General features: G+C 33.8%; 1 protein-coding gene across 1 annotated transcript in view; it reads right to left on the minus strand.

Moving 5' to 3' along the window:
• Positions 1-25,806, minus strand: part of LOC118194290 (calcium-activated potassium channel slowpoke-like) — a 240,720-nt gene that overhangs the window by 128,088 nt on the left and 86,826 nt on the right. The window contains exons 4-7 of the mRNA XM_035365509.2: positions 22,257-22,353; positions 16,151-16,262; positions 7,610-7,761; positions 4,515-4,682 (exon numbers count right to left, since the gene is read on the minus strand). Of these exons, the coding sequence (XP_035221400.1) occupies positions 4,515-4,682; positions 7,610-7,761; positions 16,151-16,262; positions 22,257-22,353 (529 nt within the window). The remainder of the gene's footprint in view (positions 1-4,514; positions 4,683-7,609; positions 7,762-16,150; positions 16,263-22,256; positions 22,354-25,806) is intronic.

The following is a 25,806-nucleotide window of genomic DNA, read 5'->3' on the forward strand; positions in this document are numbered from 1 at the left end:
AGTGCGTTTTTAAACTTGGCATATTTGTTATAAGCGATAATAACGCCAAATGGGGTTTACGTACTTTGTTAAAGTTATTCGAAAGTACGAAAGATGACCGTTTTTCCTCTCGTGTACAATGAAAAATAGGAAAGGAAAATAGGTTGCTATAATTTGCTATATAGCTGTATAAAGAATTTCGCCAAGTGAATTATTTTCATCGTAAACTGAAAAAAATGCGCCAAGATAAATTTTTGAATTTCTCCTTAAATTTCGCACTGAATTTTTCAAAATTTAACATTTAGGCATAATTTGAGTCGTAGAATCGAAATATGGAAAAAAGTTGGCACGTCATTTCAGAGAAAGTCCGATTTTGTGTCAAGATACCTATATTAGAACAGTGCTATAGATAAATGTAATATATATCCTAAGTCGCACTTTCGAGACATGAAAAACGCAATTTGAATTTCGTCAATCGGCTGAGTAGAAAGGGAGATATAGAACTGTCCCCCCCCGCAATGTACATAATATTAAGGTTTTTGCATTCATACAATAATATATTGTTTTCTAATTATAATATTATTTAGTACTATTTCAGTTAGTATTGTATTTATACAGTCCTGCTGCCGGGCGTACCCTTCTTGCAATCTCGATTGTTAAAATTGTCCGCGTATGTTTTGTTACTCGTCCTGTATATATTCCATGTATGCTAATCGCTCAGTGACTGCTATTTTACAGCTGTTGTTTTCCTTCGGTGCTGCAAGTAATGTAATGCACAGAGCTGAGTTGTCTAACACATCTTAATATATCTATCGCCTATATAAGTATTCCACGAGTGTAGTTTCTTCCTGTCTTTCTTCCACTGGTGGGCAAGTCCAATCATTTTTGTTTCATCCTGAACTAATGTCAAACAGGTTGAATTTAATGAATCCCCTCCTTCCCTGTAAGGCTTCTTACCATAAGCTACGCATATTTGTTTTGTTTTCCAACCTGGAGGATAAGCTAAGATTCTGATGGTGAGGCTTTTGGCCGAAAAGCTTCCTAAGCCCAGTGGATAGCTGCCCCATCATCGGAGGGAGAGAAAAAAGTTAATAGTAAGAAACAAATATAGATTATAAGTATCATACTAATCAATAAATATGTTTAAAGATTTTAAAGATTCATCACTGCTTGGAGCATATGAATTTAGAAAAAAATCCCCGCCTTATTTAAATGTGGTTTCGAGCTCTAAAAATAAGTTAGTGGGAATTAGTTTCGGAAGGGAAAGGACACAGATATAGAAAACTTACCCCCTCTCTCTAAATAAAAGGATCAATTTAAAATTAAAAATTTTTTACTGTCTTAGAGGTTACCATTTATTTTATTCAAAACTGACTCTTAATAGCAATTTAATCTTTACATATAACAAAAGAAAGAGTCTGTGTGCCTTTCGTTCCTGCTGCGAGTAAGTTAAAAGACCCAGGGCTACGAAATTTGGTATATAGGTGCATCTAGACAAGAGCCAGAGCCCCTCGAAGCGATTTTTTTCAAAATTCGAATCAAATATTTTTATGTTATCTCTTCGATTTTATCGCATCATTTTGAATAGTTTCATTCTTTTAGAAATGTGGTTTTGGCAACAGTTTTTCATTCGATTGTATACTGGACTGCTGACTGTCGAAAATCAGCACTGTTGCCAGTTGGAAAAAGGAGGGCGATTATTCTGTGCAGTTTTTAAATTTAATGTTTCTCTTGGATACTGAACGTTTGTCGAAAGAAGGCAACGAGAAGTTGGTTAATTTATTTATCAGGATAATTAATATTTGTATTAAGGGATATTGCTTATTTTATTGTAATTTTGTTATATGTAATACAATTTTTATTTCATTTGTGTTTTTACTTCCTTGTACGAAGTAAAAAGGAAGTATTGTAATCGCAAAAAGTTTCAGGCAGCATATTTCAACAAAAATATCCATTTTGACCGCTATCGAATGCAATTTAACGATGTTTTTGCGTGATATCTGTAGGTAAGGACAGAATAAAATACCCTTTTCCTTCAAAAAAAATTATAAAACTGCTTTAAAATGAATTCTGAAAAGAATTTTTCGTGGCGTCTGTACGAACGTATGTACATACGTACGTACGTATCTCGCATAACTCAAAAACGAGTAGCCTCAGAACGTTGAAATTTTGTATATAAGACTGCTATAACATGTAGATGTGCACCTCGTATTTTGGTTGCAATAGGCCGCGCCAAACGGCCTATTTTACATGTCTGTAAATTGTACATTTTTTGCTTTAAAAATGATTGTATTATGTTGTTTTTATCTTCTGGTTAAGGTTTTTATGCCTTTAGTAAATCTGTATGCAATATTTTGAGAATTATCAACAATTTTAAATTTGTCTAAGCCTTTTTTATATGGCGGCCATTGACGTTTACATTTGAAACAGAGACTAGTGGATTTGTTGCCAATCTATAGAAACTAAGCTTCGCAACAACAAAGATAACGCATTCATTTATTATTGCCAATTAAATCATGCTTAATTCTTTCTGGAATTTTTTCGAGGAAATGAGTGTTTAAGATTTACTTCGTAATTTTTAATATAGATATTTTGAGTTTTTATGTATTTTTGCCTTCTCGCGAAGTGAGAACAGAATTAATTGAATGAGAAATACTCAATCGTCTGTGAAAAATTGTTTCTTTTTTGTTTTTCTTGCTTAATTTCTTTTATACATTATTCTAGCTTTATTAGTATTTGAATAGGACATGTGGCAATGATTAGATAATTCTTTTCTTTAAATGATATACATTTTGTGCATTATGAGTTATAATATGAAGGAAATATAATACTGTTAAGTGAATCTAGCGCCAGAGTGTCGCTGTGTTAAAAAAATACTAGAGTGAATTTTAAAGAATGCATTTTTTCTATTGTGGTTTATGCGCTGTCGGCGAAGTAGATTTAATTCAATCCAATAAGTTTAAATGAAATGCAAGAAAAAATGCGTATAATTTAATATTCCGTACAAGGAAGTCGTGTGGTGTACACATCAGATTTTTTTTTTAAATGAAGTTGTTCTGCAGAGTAAAATTCTGCGCAGTTCTTAAATTTAACGTTTGGTGTACTTTTTTCAGGCATTTTCCTGATACATTTAAAAGCCAGAAGAAGGCTGGCCACGTAGCTGCCGGTTTTAAATAAACGAATGCATTTCAAATCTTAACTGGTATCCTACATCAATTTTACTCACACTTAATTTTCCCTTCCACATCACATCATTCTTATTCATTTCCAGCAACAGCCAATAGGCGAAATCGCTGAACACTGAGCTTGGCGCAAGTTCACTTCCCAGCGAACAGATCGGCTGTCTATGACATTTTGTGGTTTTTCTCAATTCTAACGTGAATACAAACCCATTTCTCTTAAAATGTCGTCCACGACAGTATTCCTTCTTTTAGGCAGACACCCCTCGGGTGCTTTGCTGTTATATAAATAATCTTGCGCGATGCTGTAGCTGTTATAGTAACCTTCCCATTTATAGCCCAAAAAGCTGGAGATATTCCTAAATTTCTGAAAATTTGTTGTGGAGGAGAAAATTTCGTTTTATTGCGAATCAAATTGACGTAGAATATGAGTTCAGAAAGGCAGTATTTTTATATTAAGGGGGCTCATACACCTTAGACCCCTTAACACCCTTCGAATATGTGACTGTTGCAAGATTTTGGTTATTTTATTTATTTTAAAAGCAATTACTTCCAACTTTTTACAGCTGACTACATAATATAGCTGCTTTCTGAAATAGTGATCAGAAAGTTTGTGTTGCCACAAATATTTTTGTAATTTAATCCGCTTTGTGACAAAATATTTCGTCAGGTTTCCACCTTGCGCGCACGATATTTTAAAAATGGCTAATGGTACATACTTGAAATTTGATGGAATTCTTTATATGAGCCCTGTCGTTTAACTTAACCTAAAATCTGATGAATATTTTAATATTAAAAATTTTATGGACGAAAATATTACAGATTTTTTTAATAAAATACATTTTATACTCGACTTATTTTTTTAAACTCGACTCCAGACAAAATAAAATTTAACATGAAATTCTTAGAATTTTTTGGTTCACAGTAGTTTCCAAATGTTATAAAAGCTATATATTAAATATGGAATTAAATTGTGCAACAGAATGTGTTAAACTGTGCGCGCAAGGTGGAAACATGACGAAAACGTTTGTCAAAAAGCGGATTAAATTATAAAAATATTTGTGGCAACACAAACTTTCTGATCACTATTTCAGAAAACAGCTATATTGTGTAGTGATCTGTAAAAAGTTGGAAGTAATTGCTTTTAAAATAAATAAATTATCCCAATTCTTGCAACACTCACATATTCAAAAATCTTATGGGGTTTAAGCTGTACGAGTCCCCTTAATTTTAGAAAACGGTACCAGCTGTTTAAACAAACAGCTTTTCGAGCTTTTCAGCTCAAGTTATTTCATTATAAAGCAAGAATTAGAATTCTGTATTGATGACAAAATGCACAGAAAGGTATAAACTCACCAAACCGACGAGAATAAAAAACACGATGAAGGCCCGCCCCAAGGACGTTTGACAGTAGATATCTCCGTAGCCAACCGTTGACATGGTCACGATTAAGAAGTAGACGCATTCCCAATATGTTAAGCTTTGGGGGTTTAGAAATTCCAAAGGGTCGCCTGAATTCTCTAGCTGAAAGTGAAGAGCCAGTTAAATGTCGAGAAATTTATGAAGTCATTTGGTAAAGTCTGAACCTTAAAAGAAAAACAAATATTAAATCAATAAGCAAAAAATACATAAAAAAATCTGAAAGCTTCCGGATTTTACATTACGCCCAAAAGGACTTTTATTTTGACGTTTAGTGTGTTACCTTTATTTCTTAAATATCATGAAAGTGAAATTTATTTTTGTTTATGAAAGACGATTTTGAAAAAAAAAAGTGCCGCAAAGATCATTCGTAGCGATATTTAACGATATGCTCACAAGTTCGTAGGCCACGAGTTACATTTTTTAAAAGTTCGTACACTTCTGAACTCAAATTACAACCGAAAGAAACTTCAAGAGGTTTTAAAACCGAAATCTGAAATTTCCAGATTATAGGACTCGAATAGAGTTTTACGACAATTTTTTTTTTAAATCTCAAGAAAAATATAAAAATAAAAAAGATATATTAAAAAGATCTGAAAGATCTGAACGCTTCTTTCTGATTTTTACATTACGCCCAAAGCTACTTTTTTTTTTTTTTAACCTTTCGTGTGTTACCTGTATTCCTTTACTTATTAAATATTCTTTGCACTTAAACCATAAAATTCAATTGAACAACAATATCGCAAAATAATTTTAAAATGAGAGTATCTTTATAATTTCCGATACACAGTCTCGCGCGCTGGAGATAAAATTGTATTTTTTTTTCTTACAGTGTTGCCATGGCTCGCTTTGAAATCGTTGAGTTTGTTAATCAAAAACCTTAAAGTGTTACAAAATATGAAATCGATAATAAAACAAATTCCAAATTCTAAATTAGGGCTTCCAGTTGCCCATATTCGGTGGAGGATTACGTTAATTAAAATTGGATGGCTCTAGGTACCGTTGTTTTGTCACAATACGAGAAACATACATACATTTATGCAGATTCTTCATTTATAATACAGGGTAACACAAGATGAATATTTGGTGGCAACAATTTGAACAGTGAATCGACGCAAAATGCCAAAACGAAATTAATAGCCTTTCTGGGCTAACAGTCTTTGGACTAATTATATTCAAATTATGCATGTAAAGCAATTGTAAATATACGTTTGTAAAGGACCTGCTTTTGAAAAAATCAATCGAATTTCAATTATTGAGATTCGATTTATTCAAATCGCTTCTTTTCGAGACTACTTTAGATTAGGCCTGGTGTTAATTTATTTAGGAGGTTTTATTCTTAGTCGATCAAAAACGTACAAAGAAGTTAAGTCTATATTTTTAATAAGCTTTAGAGAAAAATGTGTAGGTTTATTAAATTACAATAGAAATAGTTTCTGTAAGCCAATATCAGACATATTCATATAATAACATGTCATTACACATCAACAGTACGCTCCTATACGACATTTGACAAAATATCGAAATTTTGAATATTATGTCATTAACGTTAACATCGTTACGTACGAGATAGATATATTCAACGAACATTTTTAATGTAAATTTTTACATTAAATTGTAAATTTTTACATTTATTCATATAATAACATGTCATTACACATCAACAGTACGCTCCTATACGACATTTGACAAAATATCGAAATTTTGAATAATATGTCATTAACGTTAACATCGTTACGTACGAGATAGATATATTCAACGAACATTTTTAATGTAAATTTTTACATTAAATTGTAAATTTTTACATTAAATGTAAATTTTTACATTTATTCATATAATAACATGTCATTACACATCAACAGTACGCTCCTATACGACATTTGACAAAATATCGAAATTTTGAATAATATGTCATTAACGTTAACATCCTTACGTACGAGATAGATATATTCAACGAACATTTTTAATGAACATTTTTAATGTAATTTTTTAACATACATTCAACGAACATTTTTAATGTAAAAATTACTTTCTCATATAATTCATCTGTGGTAAGCGTCATTATATCAAAACTAAATCAAGACTCTGCATAAAAATAAATAAATAAACAAATAAGGTGCTCCAGTGAAAGTTATTTACTTTCCTTTTCAACTCGAACTTTACGACGTTCAAGAAACATTTAGAATTTCGAAAGCCTTTTTTTTTTGAGAAATAAAAAAGGCAGGAGGGGAAAAAAAAGTACCTCCCAAGTTTCTAAACAGGCTTCATAGAATCGTGCTTTGACAATGTAAATAAAACTACCATGAATCACTTTTAAGAATCATAAATATCTTCAAATATGCCGCCCTGACGGTATAGTGGTTAGGGAAGACTGTCCGCGATACCGGAGGGCCGGGTTCGAATCCCGGAGAAGGCATGGATATAAAATTATCTGTCCCTTCACAGGAGGTACCTACTAGGTGCCTCCACAATAAAATGGCCACCACTTCTGACCTTAGCAGGGGCCATTGCCGTTATAGACAAATGCCCCGCCATTGGAAAGAAAAGTATCTTCAAATACTTTATACGTCATAGAATAAACAATTCATCTTAAAATTTCAGAAACAAAAATGGAAAAGTATCCGAGAAGAAAAAAATGTCATAAATAAAGAATGGTATAAGAAGGAAAGGAATTGGAAATAAGTTTTAAAATTAAGTAGAATAATACGACTAAAAGAATTATTATCGACGGAAAGCTGCGAGGTAATAAATAAAGGAATGTGTTCGGTGTGGCATTCCAAGTTCTAAACTTTCTTCTTTCTTTTGCATCCTCGCTTTACTATTAACATGATCATCTCCTAAGTCTGCAAATTCTTCAGACGTGAGGGCACTTCATTTAGTATTTTGAAATGAAAGTTATATGGCCGCAGAAAGAAAATACACGTTGCCTAAAATTTAGAACAAAAATTATAACCTTGTTATGCCAGGCGTTTCGGATAAGAATGTTCTTCCCTTAAATGCAGATGGTACTGTGGCTGAAATGGGATACTCACCAAGTGGATGACACCTGCTGCTGTCAACCAAACGCTGATGACTATTGACACGAGCTGTGCCAGGCGAATCGAACTGCTGGTCTTCAGCACGTTCAAGTACTGCAGGATGTCGGGTACAGACATGAGGCGCAGCGCCCGCAAGAAACGAAGCCCTGAAAGATCATCAGCAAAATGTTAAAGAACAAATGAACCTGTTGTAATTAGCTCATACATCATTCGTGTTATTCATTGCACAGTGTCATGGTAATGTAAAATTTATAATGATTGCAGTATATCCAAAATGTTTGGGATAAATTGTACATTTATTCCAAGCAGTTTCACAAAATTCTTTAATAATATGTACCTGCCAAAACATTTCATTGAAAAATGGTAACATTCTACTACTGTGATTGGATATTCCGCAACGTATGTACTTCCGGTCGTCCACACTAACTAGTATATTGGGTCACATAAAAAAGATCTCCGCGATTTTTTGGTACATTTTTTAACAAAAATTTCCTTTATCGAAAATCATTTTTAATCAAGTATATATTGACCATATTATCTATGAACTTTTGCCATTTTTCGGGTAGCTTCATAATTCCATCGGTGTAGAACTTCTGTGGTTCATGGTCGGAAAACTTGGCCAAGTGATTTTCAGCAGCGCTCCGGTCGGCGAGTTACCATCAAGACAGTTTTGCAGAAGCAAATGGTAGTCCGACGGTGTAAGGTCTGGATGTGTCAAAACTTCCCAACCAAGTTCCGTCAATTTGTCAATTTGTTCAGAGTCATCAAAGATGTATGTTGGCCGTGCATTGTCATGATGGAACACAATTCTCTTTCTGCTGGCCAATTCTGGTCGCTCTTTCTGGATTGCTTCGTAAAACCGGTTGAGTTGTGCCGAATTGATAGTTTCGCCAGATTGCAGCAGCTCATAATGGACAATTCCTTTCCAATCCCCCCTCCCAAACACTCAGCATAACCTTATTTGGAGACAATCCAGGCTCTTTTCAAATGATTCCAAAATGTCGTGCGGTTTATGTTTAGTGCCTCCGCTATTTTTTGGCAGCTTGCATGCCGGTCTTGCTCTACCACTTGCAAAATTTCATCGACGTTTTCAGTATTTCACTCATTTTCAAATCAACATAACTTTTTACACGAGCAACGAATTAGAAAACTATTTTTTCAAAAGAATGAAAGCTGAATTTCACCTTTTAAGCACATATTCGTTTGAGACAATCGGGTGAGTGTTGCCGGAGATAGAGACATTAACACCATCTAGTGGCAAAAAACCGAAGAGACATTTTATATGACCCAATACATGCGGATAACTGGAAAACACGTATAATCCAAAAATGGATTGTACGCGTACAATAATAAACCCTTATTATTGTAACAGTAACTCTTCAAAAAGGGAGGTTAAATAAAATATTAATACAATTTACAAGGATTTTGTAGTTTTTCTTCCGAAAACAAAATCTGTTGTACTTCTGTTTTTGAAAGCCGCACTGAATTTTGAAAGCCGCACGCATTCTCAAGGAGGGTGGTACGGACCACATTGGAGCAGTGATATACTATTGACAACCTTGTTATTCCAAGCGTCTCATATGAGAATGTTCTGCTCTTGAATTTAGATGATGATGTGGCTGAAATGAGATACCAAGTGAGAGACACCTTGTACCTATTTATGTCGAGCTGATATAAATACATCCTTTCAGTGATAATTTCAGCACTTTAGAGGGTATTTTGGAAGAAAATAATGAGCTAAATAGTTTAAAGAAATCTTTGAATGTGCACACAAAGCAAGTAAAAATTATCTGGTAAAACGGCAAAGACAAGTAGAGGAGAACCGAAATAAGTAGATTTTAGCATAAATGTATCTGCGGAAATGAGAAGGTACAAGGCGCTATTGAGAGGTAGGTAAAAATGTTCTAATACCATAAATTTTAATTCTCAGGGCGAATTTCAAGCGGTATGCATATCCGCCTGAAAGCAGAATTCGGGGACATACAAGTATGAGACTGCGGACGGAAACGTAACAGTTACTCAAAGGAGATACAATTGCTATTGACGGGATGCAGAGACATCATCATTTTTTAAAGAACTTAGGTGATATGATCTAAATTCCCCTCATATCAAGCATTATGGGATACTTTAAATAACATTGTAAGATATTGTTGCCGTTATAACTCAGGATATAATTACATAATTTACATAATTACAGACTTTTAGATATTCAAAATACTTTCCAGCAGAACATACACTTTACAACAGTTCACTTTACAAATACGCTTAACGCAGACAACACATTACACACTTTACAGAATTTTACAAACGTACGTTGCGGAATATCCAATTATTGAAGCAGTAAAGATGGTTAAACTTCTCGAAACAAATTGAACGAATATTAATTTCTGATTCTAAACACTGTTCCTATTAAAAATTATGTAACGAGGCATAGATGAGCGCCGAGTTTTCAAGCGTATAGATAACTAGCTCATAACCGCCCGCAGGGTACTGTATATTGGGATGCGTCCCCATTATTTAACGTGGCGGGATGCGTAATGGCAACCCGCACATTGAGTTGATCAATGTTAAACGAATTTCGCTTACTGCGCATGCCGAAAAGAGAATTTGGCGCAGTTTCGACTTTGGCGCAATTTTAAAAGAAGATAAATACGGCATATGGTCGATATTGTGTTATTTTGGGGGTAAACAGTTCGAGGTTTTAAAACGTGTCAGGTTGTAAGCTGCTTCATTACTTGAAGTGTAAATGTCGATTGTAAACTACCCAAATTTTCTTTTAAAAAGGATTACAAAACAGGATGCATTACAAGATATATTAGCTGATTATACTTCTCAGGAATAAAAACAATTGAGTATTTACCATACGTTCCATTCATATATACTTTAACAAATTAAGGTTTAAATGTAGTTTAAATTACTGAATTAAAAACCAAATAAATTATTGTAAGTAAATGAAATAGACTGTTGCAATTGTAAACAGTCGATAAAACCTACATGACAAACAAGCTTGTGTAGGGTTGCTTATGCTTAGCCGCCAGTATTTTCTCCCACGCCAGCGGTACACCATTGAGCATGCGCAGTAAGCGAAATTGGTTAACATTGATCAACTCAATGTGCGGTTTGCCATTAAGCTGGCGGGATCCCCAATAGGCCTACACAACGAAAAATTGCCAACATAAAACTAATAATATAAATAACTATTATATCTTTCGTGAAAATTAATGTTATTATATTTGTTATCAAATTTTTTTATCAGTTACTATAATTATTTGTCCTTGATTTTATATGTAGGGCAATTTTTTAAAAACAACAATAACATTTTTATAATAATAATAATAATAATTTAATTAATTAATAATTTATTTCTCTTAATAACAACATTTATTTTCATGAAACTCATGATAACAGTTAAATATACATTTTATTATTAACCTTATCATTTAAATGTTGTTTGCATTCATTGGATAGATGCAAATTATTTACTAATTTAATAATTTTAAAGAAAAATGCATTCATTTGCAGCATTGTATTTCACATCTGGTTTTGGCAACAATAGAAGAAATTCGGAGCTTGTATTTGAAAACTAAATGTATGAGAAACTTCTGTTGTATAACAAAAATTCATTTTGGGCAGGGATTTGCGTAAAATCCGTTCTTAGTGCTCGTCTACATCGGGGAATGAGTAACTATGCAAAATTTCAAGTCAATCATGTATATGGCTTGGGAAATCTCGTAATAAGTCAGTAGTATTTTCGCTTACATATATATATAGATATGGGTGATCCTTGCCACCTCATGTCGTTTTCCCATAAACTTGCAGTAAGTTTGTGTACTGTTACTAGGCATTTTAAGGCAGTGCATTCCAGTATATGGCCAGATGGTAAGAATAATGGTTTCAGGCATCAGTTTTCGTACAAATAACAAAGATTGGTGTCGCTGACAACATGTCTGTTAAAATACTGAGTTAAAGGTAACGTACCCTGTAATACATCTTGCTAATTGCGGGAAGTGGTGTTACATTTGTCGTCTGCTTAATGTGATGTTGTAGGATGTGCGGCGGCGTGGTTTGCATCCATCTCACTCTGTTTGCCATTTGATTTGTGCCTTGTGTTTCCCTAGCCTGAACGTGGCCAAAGTGCTGGTCGTAGATAATGAATGCTTCTTGATATTGCTTCTAATCTCTCAATAATTGGCTCTAATCTCTGAATAATTTTTCGATTGCCACGCACCCGTGTATGCGCGTTCACCCAGAAAAGCGTGACGTTATGGTGTTGATGCCTCCGCAAGTCTCTCTGGATTTGTGTAACTAATTGGAGATGTGTGATAATGGTTGAGTATAGACAGAAATACCAGCATACTGTGTATATGTAGAGTGATATCCTGTAGGTTTTGCTGAGTGAAGTAATAGATGGCTCTTGAAATAGCTACTGTTTCTACCTGAAGCAATACATTGGTTTTGTTTAGTGGCTCCTTCCATAGGTTATGTTGTACAGGAGCATGTTTACACTTTAAGTACTGGGTGAACATGTAGCGTTATCGCTAACATTTCATAATTGTCTGATGATGTCACTCTTGGAAGAAACTTGAAGGAATGTGATGGTGAAATGCCGATTGGATTATTGCTTCTTTCTTCACACGAATATGCAATGATGTTAAACCTGCCAGGACATTGATCGAAGCAGTCACTGTTGCGTGAAATGCCCTTGTGAAGTTTTACTCGAATTGTGGCTGAAAGCTAAGAAAATGTTTAACTCTCCTTCCTTGCTTAGGTTAGGCCCACACTGGAGCAGCATATGTGACCATTTTTTCGATGACAGTTGAGTATAGAGAGTCTTCTGAATGTGCATGCCTAGTCCCTATTTCATTAGGACTGTCAGAGATTTTGCGAAATGTGGCTAGCATGTTGCTTAATGTGAAGAATCCAAGTCAGTCTTTGATCCTATGTAAGACCCAGGTATTTTAGTACTTTGAGGGTTTTCATCCTGCTATCGTTGATGGTGATTCCTGGACTAATGTTGCTGTCTTCTTCCTTTTTTTTTTTTTTTTTTTTTTTTTTTTTTTTTTTTTTTGTAATTAGAAGGACCTTATATTTGCCTTCTGAGATGGTCAATTTCAAGCACTGAAGAGTTCATAGAACTATTGAGAGGTTTGAATTCCATGCATCTTCGGCTTATTTCTGAATTTTCTCAGGACTAGAAGGGCGATGTCATCTGCGTAAACTATTACTTGGGTGTGCTCAGCCGAGCTATTAACTATGCTATTAAAGGTGGGATTCTATAAGACTGGACCGACGAATTATCCGTACGGGCATCCTCGTTTCTGTTTGCGTTCAATGAAGCCATTGTTATACATGACGATCTGCTCACGATTCGAGAGGTAACAGGTCAGAGCTTGATATATGTGTTTGCTGAGCATCTAGGTTGCTCCAATGCCTGTTAATTATCTGCCATCACAAGGTATCGACGACAGTCTTAATATCGAGACTGAGGATGGCTGTGTGGTACCTATGGTTTCTGTTCTCCAGGGTGTAGTTTTTCATGGTTATAAATGAATGTGTGGTAGATTTCTGTTCTCTGAAGCCATATTGGTGCTCCCCGATTGTGTTCGCATTGTGTATGCGATGCTTCAAGCGCTTCAGTAGAAAACTTTCATGTACCTTTTTTAGAGTTTGGGCAGTTGTTCCGATTCTATCCGCAGCTCTGTAGACAAAAGCACGTCGAGCAGCTTCGCTTTTGTTCAGCTATAGATAACATCTGAAAAACCTCACGGGAAGTGATGACTTACTCTAGAAGACCGCTTTTACCTACGTTTCAAGAATGCCTTGTACGAACCCTCCATTTTGGCATATACATTCGGTTGCAAAATATGCTTATTTCGATCACTTCTTACCTGTTTTTACGTTTTCCTCAGACATTTTTCAGCCATCTTTTATATAAAATTCAAGGGAGCTCATACACCTTAAAAGCCTTAAGATCTTCGAATATGTGACTGTTGCAAGAATTGGGATAACTTATTTATTTTAAAAGCAATTGCTTCCAATTTTTTATAGTTCACAACATAATATAGTGAACAGTAATCAGAAAGTTTGTGTTGCCACAAATATTTTTATAATTTAATCTGCTTTTTGACAAAATTTTTTATGACTTGTAAATGTCATAAATGTTCTCAGCTTTGCGCGCAACGTTTAAAACATTGTATTGCATAATTTAATTCCATATTTAATATATAGCTTTTATAACATTTAGAAGCTACTGTGAATCAAAAATCCTAAGAGTTTCATGTTAAATTTTTATTTTATTTGGAGTTGAGTTTATAAAATGTATTTTATTACAAAAATCTGTAGTGTTTTCGTGCACAAAATTTTTTTAATATTAAAATATCATCAGATTTTTGGTTCAGTTAGAAGATAGGGCCCATATAACAAATGCCATCCAATTTCAAGTATGTACCGTTATCCATTTTCTAAATATCATGCGAGCAAGGTGGAAACATGGCGTGAACGCATAAAAAATTTTGTCGAAAAGCAGATTAAATTATAAACATATTTGTGGTAAAAAGTTGTAAGTAATTGCTTTTAAAATAAGTAAAATATCCCAATTCTTGCAACAGTCACATATTGGAAGATCTTAAGTCTTCCAATATGTGACTAGTTTTGAACCTATATGACCTAGTAAGAAGGTTTACAAGTCCCCTTAAACAACTATTTTTCTAACTTATTAATAGATTCTTTACATTTTCAATACTGATAAAGTTTTCCATATTTTCTTATATTATTTCTGATGCTTCCCAATTACAGACCATGTTACGGAGTTATTTCTGTAGTAAGCTATAGAAAACAGTGTCCTTCGCATAACGGAGGATTCACATAGAAAAATACGTCCTGGAACAGACTCTATTCGTTATACGAGGCCTCACTGTATAAAAAGTAACAGCATGGAAAAGCATTTTGCTCATAGTCAGTTCAGTTATTTGTATTTTCAGTCCTTTGTTGTTTTGTATTTTTAAAATTTATTTATCTTGTTTGTTTCCCAATATTGCAGGTTTCATATCCAAGTACGCATAAAAATGTTTCGAATGTATGTCGAGCTTCCCCAGTTCAAAGTAACAGAACGTCTTTTGCTCTGTCCTATAAATGAGTCTTTCATTTTTACCTGGAAAGTGCTTGAAAATAAATTGAAAAGTTATTCCATTTCTAGTGATAGCAGTACTGGTTTAAAAGAGCAGCATAATTTCTTATTACATGCATGGCGAATCCTTCTTTAATGTGAATTTTCAAATGAAATGAACTGGAAGAACTTTTGGTTAATCTTTGGAATGTGGTAACAGGTAGTTTGGCGACATTTTGATAAGGCGATAAAGGTTACTAGCTAGGACTTTAGCAATAATCTGAGAAGTACGCAGTTCGAATCACAGATTATTTTGTCTCCGAGAAATGAGAGATCATGAGACATGTCATGTGACATTTTCCGGAAAATTCCGATCGTGATTTTAGCTAACAAGCTTTTAGAAACAATTTCGCCGTTAAAGTGCAGAATCGTCCACTTATTTGTTTGACACTTTTTACAAGAGTAAGAAGAATTGAATTTTTGTCAATTTTCTTTGACCTTTTAAGTGAAAATAGGTCGATGTGTACATAGATAAAGTCAAGAAGTTGCGAAATACCATTTTTGTGCAATTCTGGGATTATTTTTTTTTAAGTGAAAAGAGGTCGACGTGTACATGGATACCGTGTATGTGCAATTCTTAAAAACGCGGCAAGCAGTTTGCGATTCTGCACTTTCTCCCAATTTCGCACCTAATCTTCGTCATGATTAAGCATTTTTGTTCCATAAAAGTTCTAGTATAAGCGTAATTCGGCTAGCAGGTTGTTGGAAAAATTGTTGAGTTAAAAAAAAAGAAAAAAAAAATGCCTTTACTTCGTGAAAACAAAATGGCGTCCAAAACAAAACTAGGAGCTTGAAGTAGCATGGTTGGTCGCCAAATTCTCGCCAAGTTACCATAATCCGAAGATTCACCAAACTTTTTATTATGCGGTTTTTTTTTTTTTTTTTTATTATAATATATTGCAAGCATGAGACAGATTTTTTAAAAAAACTTCTTTCTAAAAGATTGCTATATTTAAATAAACTTTATGTCATAAGGTATTTCTCCCGCCTTCTTGGCATGCCTTCGTGGTGTAGCGGTCACCACGCTCGACGCGTATTCGAGAGGCCCGTTGTTCGGGTCCTAGCGAAGGCGTTGCTCATTTTTCATCTCTTCTGCTTCGAACTAACCCAATAGCCCTACAATGCCATCTAAGTTTAGTAAAAAACTCTTTAAATTATTTTTCGATTATAAATATGCTGGTTCATTATTTCAAACTTTAAAGCACACAGCGCTTTTATTTAGCTTTATTTACGTATTTTACTTCCCTATTTCCTGTTTAACATCCAGAACACAGGTACACAGAAAATATCAATATAAATAATAATGTTAGACAAAATATAAACAGCTATAATTTTTGTGTATATATGCAAAAACATAACGAATAACATACCAATCCATGTTCTGCCTAGATAAATTGACACGAAGGACGGTGGAATAGTGAAGTAGTCAACAAAGGAATATAGCTCCAGCATAAACCACAGTTTGTCACTTGCAGCTATAAACTGAAATAAAATATCCCTCTTTTACAAAGATACCACTGCAATATAGCAAATACAGAACCCGCACACGGGTGCAAAAATCAAAATAAAGTAGAATAAAATTTAATTGATTCTTAAAAAAAATTATTAGTTAAATAAAGAAGGGAATATTTTTATTGAAAAGAGAAAACAGTGTAATGAAGAGTATAAATAATTTGTCACATTTCCTTATATCTGATTATATACTATATTATCATCTGAGTTTTAGTCAAATAATAGGCATAAACAATTTGAACGGAAACATTAATTCATAGCAAAGTACTATATTCTAGTTCTGATTTTACACGCGTTTACGCGCATTTTGTATCTAAATAAAAGATCATTTTAGATATTCTCTCGCTTTCCGGCAGAAAAAATTATAAGATACCAGCTGGGGTACCTGTTTTCTACGGTCAGACAGTAGATTATGAGATTGTGTGGTAGTTGGAATAAAAGGTTAAACTTTAACCCTTTGATGGGCGGTGGGCTGCCAAACGTCCATCAAAGGTTGTGGGCTGACAAGTGTCCCACCTTTTTTATCAGTTTTTCTTTCCCAGATGAAAGCTGCAAAATTCCATTTAAAATACATACAATTACGCCTTTTAGTTCTCTAAATGTATAACAGATGGCAGCACCAGTATTCATTCATGAAAATAATGTAAAATAAAATTACTTTGCAGGTCTAATTTTGAAGCAGGTTTTTTTTTTTAATTATTATTTATTTCTAATGAAATTTTAATCGTCTGAACAAAAAAAAAAAAAAAAAAAAAAAAAAAAAAAAAAAATGCTAAGAATGAAAATGTTAGTGCAAAACTTGTCACCCCAAGCTTTAGCTATGCTAGCGCAGTTAAATGTCGTTTTTCTGTCCCTACTGACAAGCCAGATAATGATAAAGGTGTGAATAAGGTTAAAAGTGTGAAGGATGGAGCTAAAGACTCTTCTGTTGTTAAAATTATTGACAAAATTACTAAAAAAATGCCAGAGCTGCATGCAGCGGAACATACTATTGATAAAATGTTTATATTATTCTATATCTTTGAAAATGTATTTGGCACTAAATGTACTGACAAAGGATAGTGTTGTAAATAATTTCATCTTGTTCATCCTAGTTTAAAATTTAGATCAATTCTTGTACTTATTTGCCTATGTATTCGTATGTATTGCATTGATTTATCTTTCCTGTGAATATTAGCACCGTGAGACTCACACTTTCCTTATGCATGGTTTGTTTTTCCAAGTGTATTTTCTTCATCTGATCTATTTGAGTGTAGTTATTGTTTTTTGGTATCATTCGCAACAGCTTATATGTTCTACAAGGGGTAACGTTCACGATAACCCAGGCACCCTGGTGCTACACCGTTCCAATGGAGGTCTTCGTTGAAGATTTCTTTGCTAATGATGAAGACGGACCTGTACTTGTGTGTGCTCGAGATTGATAGAGTCATGATTAAATTCTACGCCAAACACAAAGCTGTTGCTTTGCAAATTTTATATTTTACTTTGGCATTTTTTTCTTCTATCTACATTTTACATGAATTACGCCGGGATTCGAACCGCAGACCGAAGTATCAATGCTCAGCGACTATACAGCTCGGCTATTTTATATGGATACTGAGGGGTAAGAGGAAGTGATGGTAAATCAGTGCTGACTGGATTAGAGATTAGTGAAGGGACAGAGGGCTTCATTGTATAAAGGTTTTAGACACGGTTACAGCCGAAAACATCGCGGAAGAAAACGTCGCAGAGAAAACAACGCAAGGCGAAAACGTCGTGCTACAAAACATCGTGGGAGAAAACATCGTGGGAGAAAACATCGCAAAGAGAAAACATCGCAGTTATAAAACATCGTGGTACAAAACATAGTCGTCGAAAATAAAGCGGCTCAAAAACTTCGCAGTTTGAAAACATCGTCGTCGAAAATATCGTGGTAAAAAATAAAGTATTTACAAATCATCGCATGACGATAATATCGCAGACATGTTTTTTTTAGGCTTTAATAACTGTAAATAGATATTCCCATAATAATTTGTGAGCGGAAGATGTAAAGAAGGATAATTTTTACTTTCACATTTTTTTATTAACTAATAAATTTTTCCTGAAAACGTAAGAAGGAAACTTAAGCATAGAAAATTAAATGCGATTTCTAGATTATACTTTTTATGACAAATTACCAGTAAAAACTTTATAAAAATTATTTATTAATGGTCTTTGTTAGTTAAATATGTCGGTTTAAAATTCTATTAAGTGCTATAAGTTGCATTAATTTTCGATGCTTAAGTTTCCTTCTTATTTTCTCAGCAAAAATTTATTAGTTAATATAAAATATAAAAAACAAATTATCCTTCTTTCTATCTTGCGCTCACAAATTATTATGGGAATATTATTAATTTACATTATTAAAGTCTGACTATTTACATTATTAAAGTCTGAAAAAAGCATGTCTGCGATGTTATCGTCAAGCGATGATTTGTAGATACTTTATTTTTTACCACGATATTTTCGACGACGATGTTTTTAAACTGCGAAGAACCGCTTTATTTTCGACGACGATGTTTTGTACCGCGATGTTTTAGAACTGCGATGTTTTCTCGTTGCGATGTTTTTTCCCACGATGTTTTGTAGCACGACGTTTTTGCCTTGCGTTATTTTCTCTGCGACGTTTTCGTCTGCGATGTGTTTGCCGCGATGTTATCGGCGGACACCTTAGACACTACAGAATTTAGGGGGGGGGAGTTAAGTAGAACCTTACATTTTGGTTCCTTTAAAAAACATGATCCTACTTAGGATTAGCAGCAGAATTTGAAAGATTATACACTAGTAAAAGAGTTTAAAACTTGACGTATTTTTCGGATACAATAATTACACTTTACTGTTGTTAAGATTTGCTGTCATTCCTTCTTCTTCTTTAGCTTTGACATGTCCAGAAATATTTAAATTTAAGAAGCTTTTAAATAAAAAAGAACCATCATACATCAACAGATATGAATGTTGAACAGCTATTAAACTACTATTACTGTTTATGAAGATCTTGAGAAAGAATTCAAGATCTGCGCTTGCTTATCTATAAATTTAACGATCTTTAGAATTTACAGTATCCATAATAAATGAACAGAGAAATCTTTAACAAAGTATCGAAAGAGTTAAATCTATTGAAATTCTTTCAGAGATTCTATTGGCAGCGATTTTGTGTTTACTCCTTTCAACTTCCATGCTTTAAGTTGTGGTCTAATACTAAATTCACCTTCAATTCAGAAGCACTGGGTTCCGGTCTTTTTTAAGAAAAATGGCGATTCCAGTTACAGACTCAAATGCGGCACTTTGTTGCATCGTTAAGTCACAATATTGGCGGTAAATTCTATTATTCTTGCAATACTACTTTTAGCAGCATGTAAAATTGTAAAATTGATACGATAATAAATTATGGTAGGTCTTGTTTTCAATGAAATTGCGCGGGAACAACCCATTCTGGAAATGAAACATTTATGGGCTATCAAGCCAGAGATCAAGGGAACTTTAAATGGGCTAGAATTCAAAACAACCAAAAAATGCTTTTACTTAATGTGTAAGGATTATGTTAATTTTATTAACAGTTAAATTTTGAGTTAAACTTCCTCTCCTACCGCTTCATAATTTTAACTTACCACTTCCGGCCAGAACGTAGTTTAAGAATCACGTCTGAATGCTAATGAGGAAAAGCGGTATTTAACCGCGAAGTTCTACTGTCTTAATCAGAGAGAACCAGAGATTCTGGCTAGCAACGCGTCCGCCTTTTTAGGTTACTCCTTCTTAAGCTATTGCTACGCTCGGCCGTACTTTAGGCCCTTGATAGCTTCGCAATCATTTAATCGCGTTAACCCTTTCCGTCACGCTACCTTTTAAAGTTGGAATTTTGATAAAAAGAATAAAAAGCTAGGCAGTCTAATTAGGCCTAGAGGAGTACACAAGTAAAATTTTGTGAAGAGAGCACTTATCGTTTTAATTGGGCGCGTGTGCCTAAAGTGGGCACACTGATTGAATAGAGCTTCGAAAAGAGTGCTGAAACGAGCATTGTTGTCAATGAACTCAATGAACTGACCGATGAGATGCGGAGAAACAAAGAATACAGACTCTCAGTTGTCCTAGATGATCGGTGAGCCCGGTCTGGGTACACCTAGGGTTCGCCGTTTGATTTTAGGCAAGATTTCAAGGTAAAAATTTAAGACTAATACAGAATAATGAGATTAGAACAGCCAAAAAACTAACATAGAAATGCCTTTTCAAACAATTCCTTTTATACCCTAAAAAACATCTGGAAGATTTCTTTGAAAAGTGAGGGTCTTAAAAATTTAAACATGGCTAAAATATATGGACTGGTTTGTGTTGAGCTGCCATCTATTATAAATAAAGAACGTTCAGAGTAACCTATAAATCCTTTTTCATTCAATTTTTCTGTGCGTACAGAAGGAAATTTTTAGGTGTCCCGCAAAGGGTTAAGGGGACAACTCTGTTAGAGTTTTGATAGCTTCGGCTATATCTTTTAGTTAAGATTAATTAAATTTTAATTCTTAGTTTCCTAAGTTGAAGCCCAAGTGTCGGCTTTATTATGCAACTCCAAGACGGAGTTTCGTTAAACTTTGGTTGGAATAATAAAAGGTTAGTTCACCCTTCTCACTTGTTGTTTTCTACCTCACGAACTGAAGCAATTATTCGCTTACTAGTTCTTAAGATTCTTCCCATTCAACTGTAACTTAGAAGTACACAGTGGAGAATCCTCCAAATGTTAAACATTTTTCAGTTTGTCTTTTTCGATCATCGGTTCATTTTTTGCTCTTCCATTTAACTTTTACGCTGCATTTATTTTAATTTAATTTATTGCTTATTTATTTTTCTTTAATTTAATCATATTTCTATTTTCTTCTCCTTATTTTTTTATTTGATTTTAGTTATTCCTTATTGTTTTATACATTAAACAAATACATTTATAAAGTGTTTAGTTTGTAAGGTATATTTTAATTTTATAACAGTTATTTTAAGTTTATGCCTCTTTTCTATCTCTCCCAGCTTCAGATTACAACTCCCTACCAGAATGAGGTTGTAGCGTTGCGTTGAATGCAAATGAGAAGGAGAATAGTATTTAAAACAAATTCAAGTGAATTCGACAGAGAGAGTTAGGATTCCTGAATAGCGCGCGTTTGCTTTTGGGCTACCTTTCTATAATTCGCTGGCTACGCTCGGCCGTATTACGTGTGCCTCTTGATAGCTTCGCTGACAACGTTAATATTACGGGCCAACTGGTTTAGAATTGTGTTAGCTTCGGCTAAATATCTTCAATTACTCATTAGTAAATTCTTATTTCTTATATTTTGAGTTGAAGCCCACGTGGAGGCTTTGCTGTACGCCCTGAGAAAGGGACCGACTGTTAATCTTATTTTCAGCAAATAAAAGGTAATTAACCCTTCTTTAGTTTACGTTTCTGTTCTTGTACTTGTTGTTCTGCAATTATTCGCTTGGCAGTTCGCTAGGTTCCTCGACATTACATTTAACAGGATAAAAGTTAGGAACTTTATAATTTTTCTCTTTTCTAATGGACTTGCACACTGCTTTACAGCTTTTAATTTTAAAAATCAAGCAATGTCGTCGTAATAACTCATCGATTTTAAATATAGTGTAACGTATTTGCATTGCTACGCTACCAACATAATTTCACTAAGAAATGTAAATTACCGCAGACGATTATCCGCAAAGAATATCCGCAGACGATGCGCGCGCTTAAAAATGTTTTTCTGTTATTCTGTAAGTTTTAACTAATAAAGTTGGTTGTTCGTTCAAAAATGGCGAGATTTCTTTAAAGTTCATTCTTTGGTCTTAGTCTGCAGTCGCCAGAAGCAGAAGAGTCCAGCAAATTAACTTCTTGAGGTAATGAATTTAGTACTAGTTTTATATTTATGACTTTTGTTAATATTCACCCATTCACTTCGAATATAACGTGCTGGTACTTACACGTATAAAAAAGTAGACCATAAAAAATATATTTAGCGCTAAGTCTATCTGTTGGGTGGTGTTGGTTGCCCATGATTGGCACATCTCGACTCCATCTCTGAAAAAGAAAAAAAGATAAACATTTGGATAAAACTTCCTTCCGTTTTGTTAGTAAATGAAAATCTTCAGCGAAAATACCATTCATACAAATTAGGCATGAAACTGAAATGATGAAAGCAATTCAGAAAGAAAAGATAAATTTGCTTGTTTAAATGTTTCAAATATAAAGAATGTGTAAAACATTTACAAGAAAGAAAATACAACACCAACATACAGCATATAGTACTGCTTGTGTAGGTAAAAGAGGAGAATGTAGACAGCTGTACAAAAAAAGTATCATGCAGAACATTCGCTAAATTGTTATACACGAAACAACGAATTGAAGCAAGTGTAAATCGAACTAACATGCTTCATAAAAGCTAATGAAATATCATCTAGAATTTTGTTAGCTAGGAATTTCTAATAGAAGTATTACTATTCTGATACTTATCTAACCTTTCATACCTGTCTAAATTAAACTATAATTAAAACGTCGTCTATCTAATGAACAATCAACCACACATGTGTCAAAATATTATATTATTTAAGTCTAAATTTTTCTAAAAATTCTTATCTAAAATAAGATTGTAATACATCCTACCAATATGATAAATTTTTATGCCAATTTATAGATATTCTGTTTTAAAACGTTACAGACTGTCTTTTATATATTTATTTATTTTCACGCTCAGTAAGTAGGTGGAGTTTGAGCTATGTGTAAATTAATTTTGAATCATTTTAATAAAAATTCAGAATTCGAAAATTTTTCGAAAGTTCTCTAAAATAGTTTTTCGAGTGCTACACGAACAATCTGAATCTAAAAGTAATATGATTTAGAAATACTATTTATAATGATGGAATTAAGCAAATCAAAAACAATCAATTAATGTTGGGTTTTTATTAAAAAGGTTTGGCATTACTTATAGTACGTGGAAAAGAAAGAAGTAAATTTTCGTTCCTATCAGTGCGGCAAATAACGTGTGGTCTTATTTCTCTTTGATGTGTATTATGATTATAATAATACATTCTGGTATGTTTTTTATGTATTTCTAAGTCCATGCATCATTTTTTATAAAAATATTAGCTGTAAAACTGATACATATATTAATTCTGATAACTTTCTGTGGCACTGCAGTGCATTAAGTATGAGTTGGCACAGGTAACGTAACTCCATCTCGAAAAATTTTGAGACACGGTGCATTTGTTAGAAATACAGTAAATAATATTTGGGACACTAAAATCTTTACAAAATAATAGTAACTGAAATGTTTTAAATTCATTCGCGAAGAAATGGCTTAGAAAGTACAGTATTAATCAAAACGTAGCGCATTGCTTAATATGTGTTCTAAATCTTCGTTCAGACAGCGGTATGACGAACGTTCAGACGGCGGTTTACCTGCGTTGCCAGGCAACCAGTCTGTGCTACGTCACAAAATCTAGTTTAGGGCTCTTGGCAAAAAGTTCGAAGTTTTCAACTTTATGACGACTTGGGATAAGCGTCGACAATTCAGAGCGAACGCGCGAAACTTGAATGGGAAAACAGAGCGGGAAAGCTGTAAACACATACACGCATGCGCAAATTTAGCTTCTGTAAGTGGGTGCGGCTTAGAGCTTGTGTCACTGGTGTGAACGGAATTCCTGCATTTTATTTCCTTGTGACTATGTGACATTCGTGTCGCCGTCTGAACGCAGCCTAAGAGTTTCAGTAATACTCGGTCAGCCTGGAATAAATTAGCAAAACGCATTCCGTTTTTCTCGTCATCTTATAAGATATTTCTCCCACTTCCCTAGCGTGCTTTCGTGGTGTAACAGTAGCACGCTAGGCCGGTATTCCAGAAGTTCGTGGTTCGATTCCTGGCGAAGGCGGTTGCATATTTTTCATCTTTTCTGCTTCTATTTAACTTAATGACTCCGCACCCAGGATTTCGCGACTAGGTCTCCTAAAACCCTAGTCGCCCTTTAAAAAAAAGGGGAGTATATAAGGTATTTATCCCACTTCCCTAGCGTGCCTTCGTGGTGTAACGGTAGCACGCTGGGCCCGGTATTCCAGAGGTCCGTGGTTTGATTCACGGCAAAGGCGGTTGCATATTTTTCATCTCTTCGGCTTCCGAAAATCCTAATGACTCTACATTCTGAATTTCGTGAGCTATGTGAAAGACGAGGAAAAGGTTGGCAAGTTTTTAGTTACAGTTTACAGAGGAGAAATATATTTAAAGAACCTTAAATATGTCTTTCTTCTTAAAAATTGCCCCGTCACTCGAGATCTTTTAAACTAGCTCTTCTTTCGAAGCTTCTACACTTTGAAGAGGTCTGCCTGGCTTGAATTTATTGAAATGTCTCGAATGAAATGAGTGTTCGTTTCTTTCGTGACTTTCCTTAAATTTCATGACAAATGGCCCTTTCAGATTGCATCCATCTAACTTTCTCGCACAGTAATTCATGCTAATCAGCAGCTCTTTCTTCGAAGTATTGCGTTGTCAAATAAAACGTATCGCCTCAGACGGTAAGCTGTGCTTGAGGATAAAATGACTATGATTAAAAGGCAATCCGTGTTACAAACAAATGGACGTGTTTCTTTGTCATTCTGGAAAAAAAAAAAAAAAAAAGGTTTCATTTCATCTACGGGCAAAAGTTGTAATTTTAGGAGTTATTTACTTAAGAAATTGGAAGTTTGTTTCGGCCTTCCAAAAAATATTTTAATTCTATTTTCGTAAAAATTGGAGTTACGTCACTTGTGCTTCGAAACGTGCATGTTAATTCATCATTTGCTGATCGTTTACGGATTTGTTGTTATACTATTAATCACTCAAAACATTTTCGTCAAGTTTTAGAAATATTAAATTCAAGGTCACTTTAAAATTATTAAATGTAATAGAAAAAGTATAAATCATTTGGCTGTGTTATAAATGAGAAAAGTCATTAGTAAAATCATTTTTACTTTTAGTTGCATAAATCGAAGAATATATTATGTACGTTGTTGGAATAAACGATAGGGTTTCGTACTAAACAAACTAACTATATTAAGGATAATTTCTAATAAATCTAAATTGTAATAAATTACAAAAACAGTACATTTCCACATTGTTGCTTAGTGTACTGACGAAGATACTAGCACATAATTCCGGATTTCTGAAATTCTATAGTTCTAAGAATGTTTCTGAAGTCGGTTTTAAATGTTATGGTACTGCATTACCTAATGTATCTAAATCTTTTATAATTTCTTTAACTTTTTAAAATATTACTAATTTTGACGATCAATATTTATATTATAATTTTTCCATCTAAAATATGATATGTCTTTTTTTGGCTTCCATAATTAATTACTTAATAATTCTTGTTTGAAAATTAATTTGACAAGTTATGTGTTACGGTGATGCTATATACAGCCTGAAGTTAATATTTCTAACAACACAACTATGCATCTGAATTAAACATATTTCTGTAGAAAAATAAGCTAAAAAAATTACTCATT

This window comes from Stegodyphus dumicola, chromosome 1 (assembly GCF_044657685.1).
Source record: "Stegodyphus dumicola isolate Sdum_Otavi_A_Nest chromosome 1, ASM4465768v1".
Taxonomy (NCBI): Eukaryota; Metazoa; Arthropoda; class Arachnida; order Araneae; family Eresidae; genus Stegodyphus; species Stegodyphus dumicola.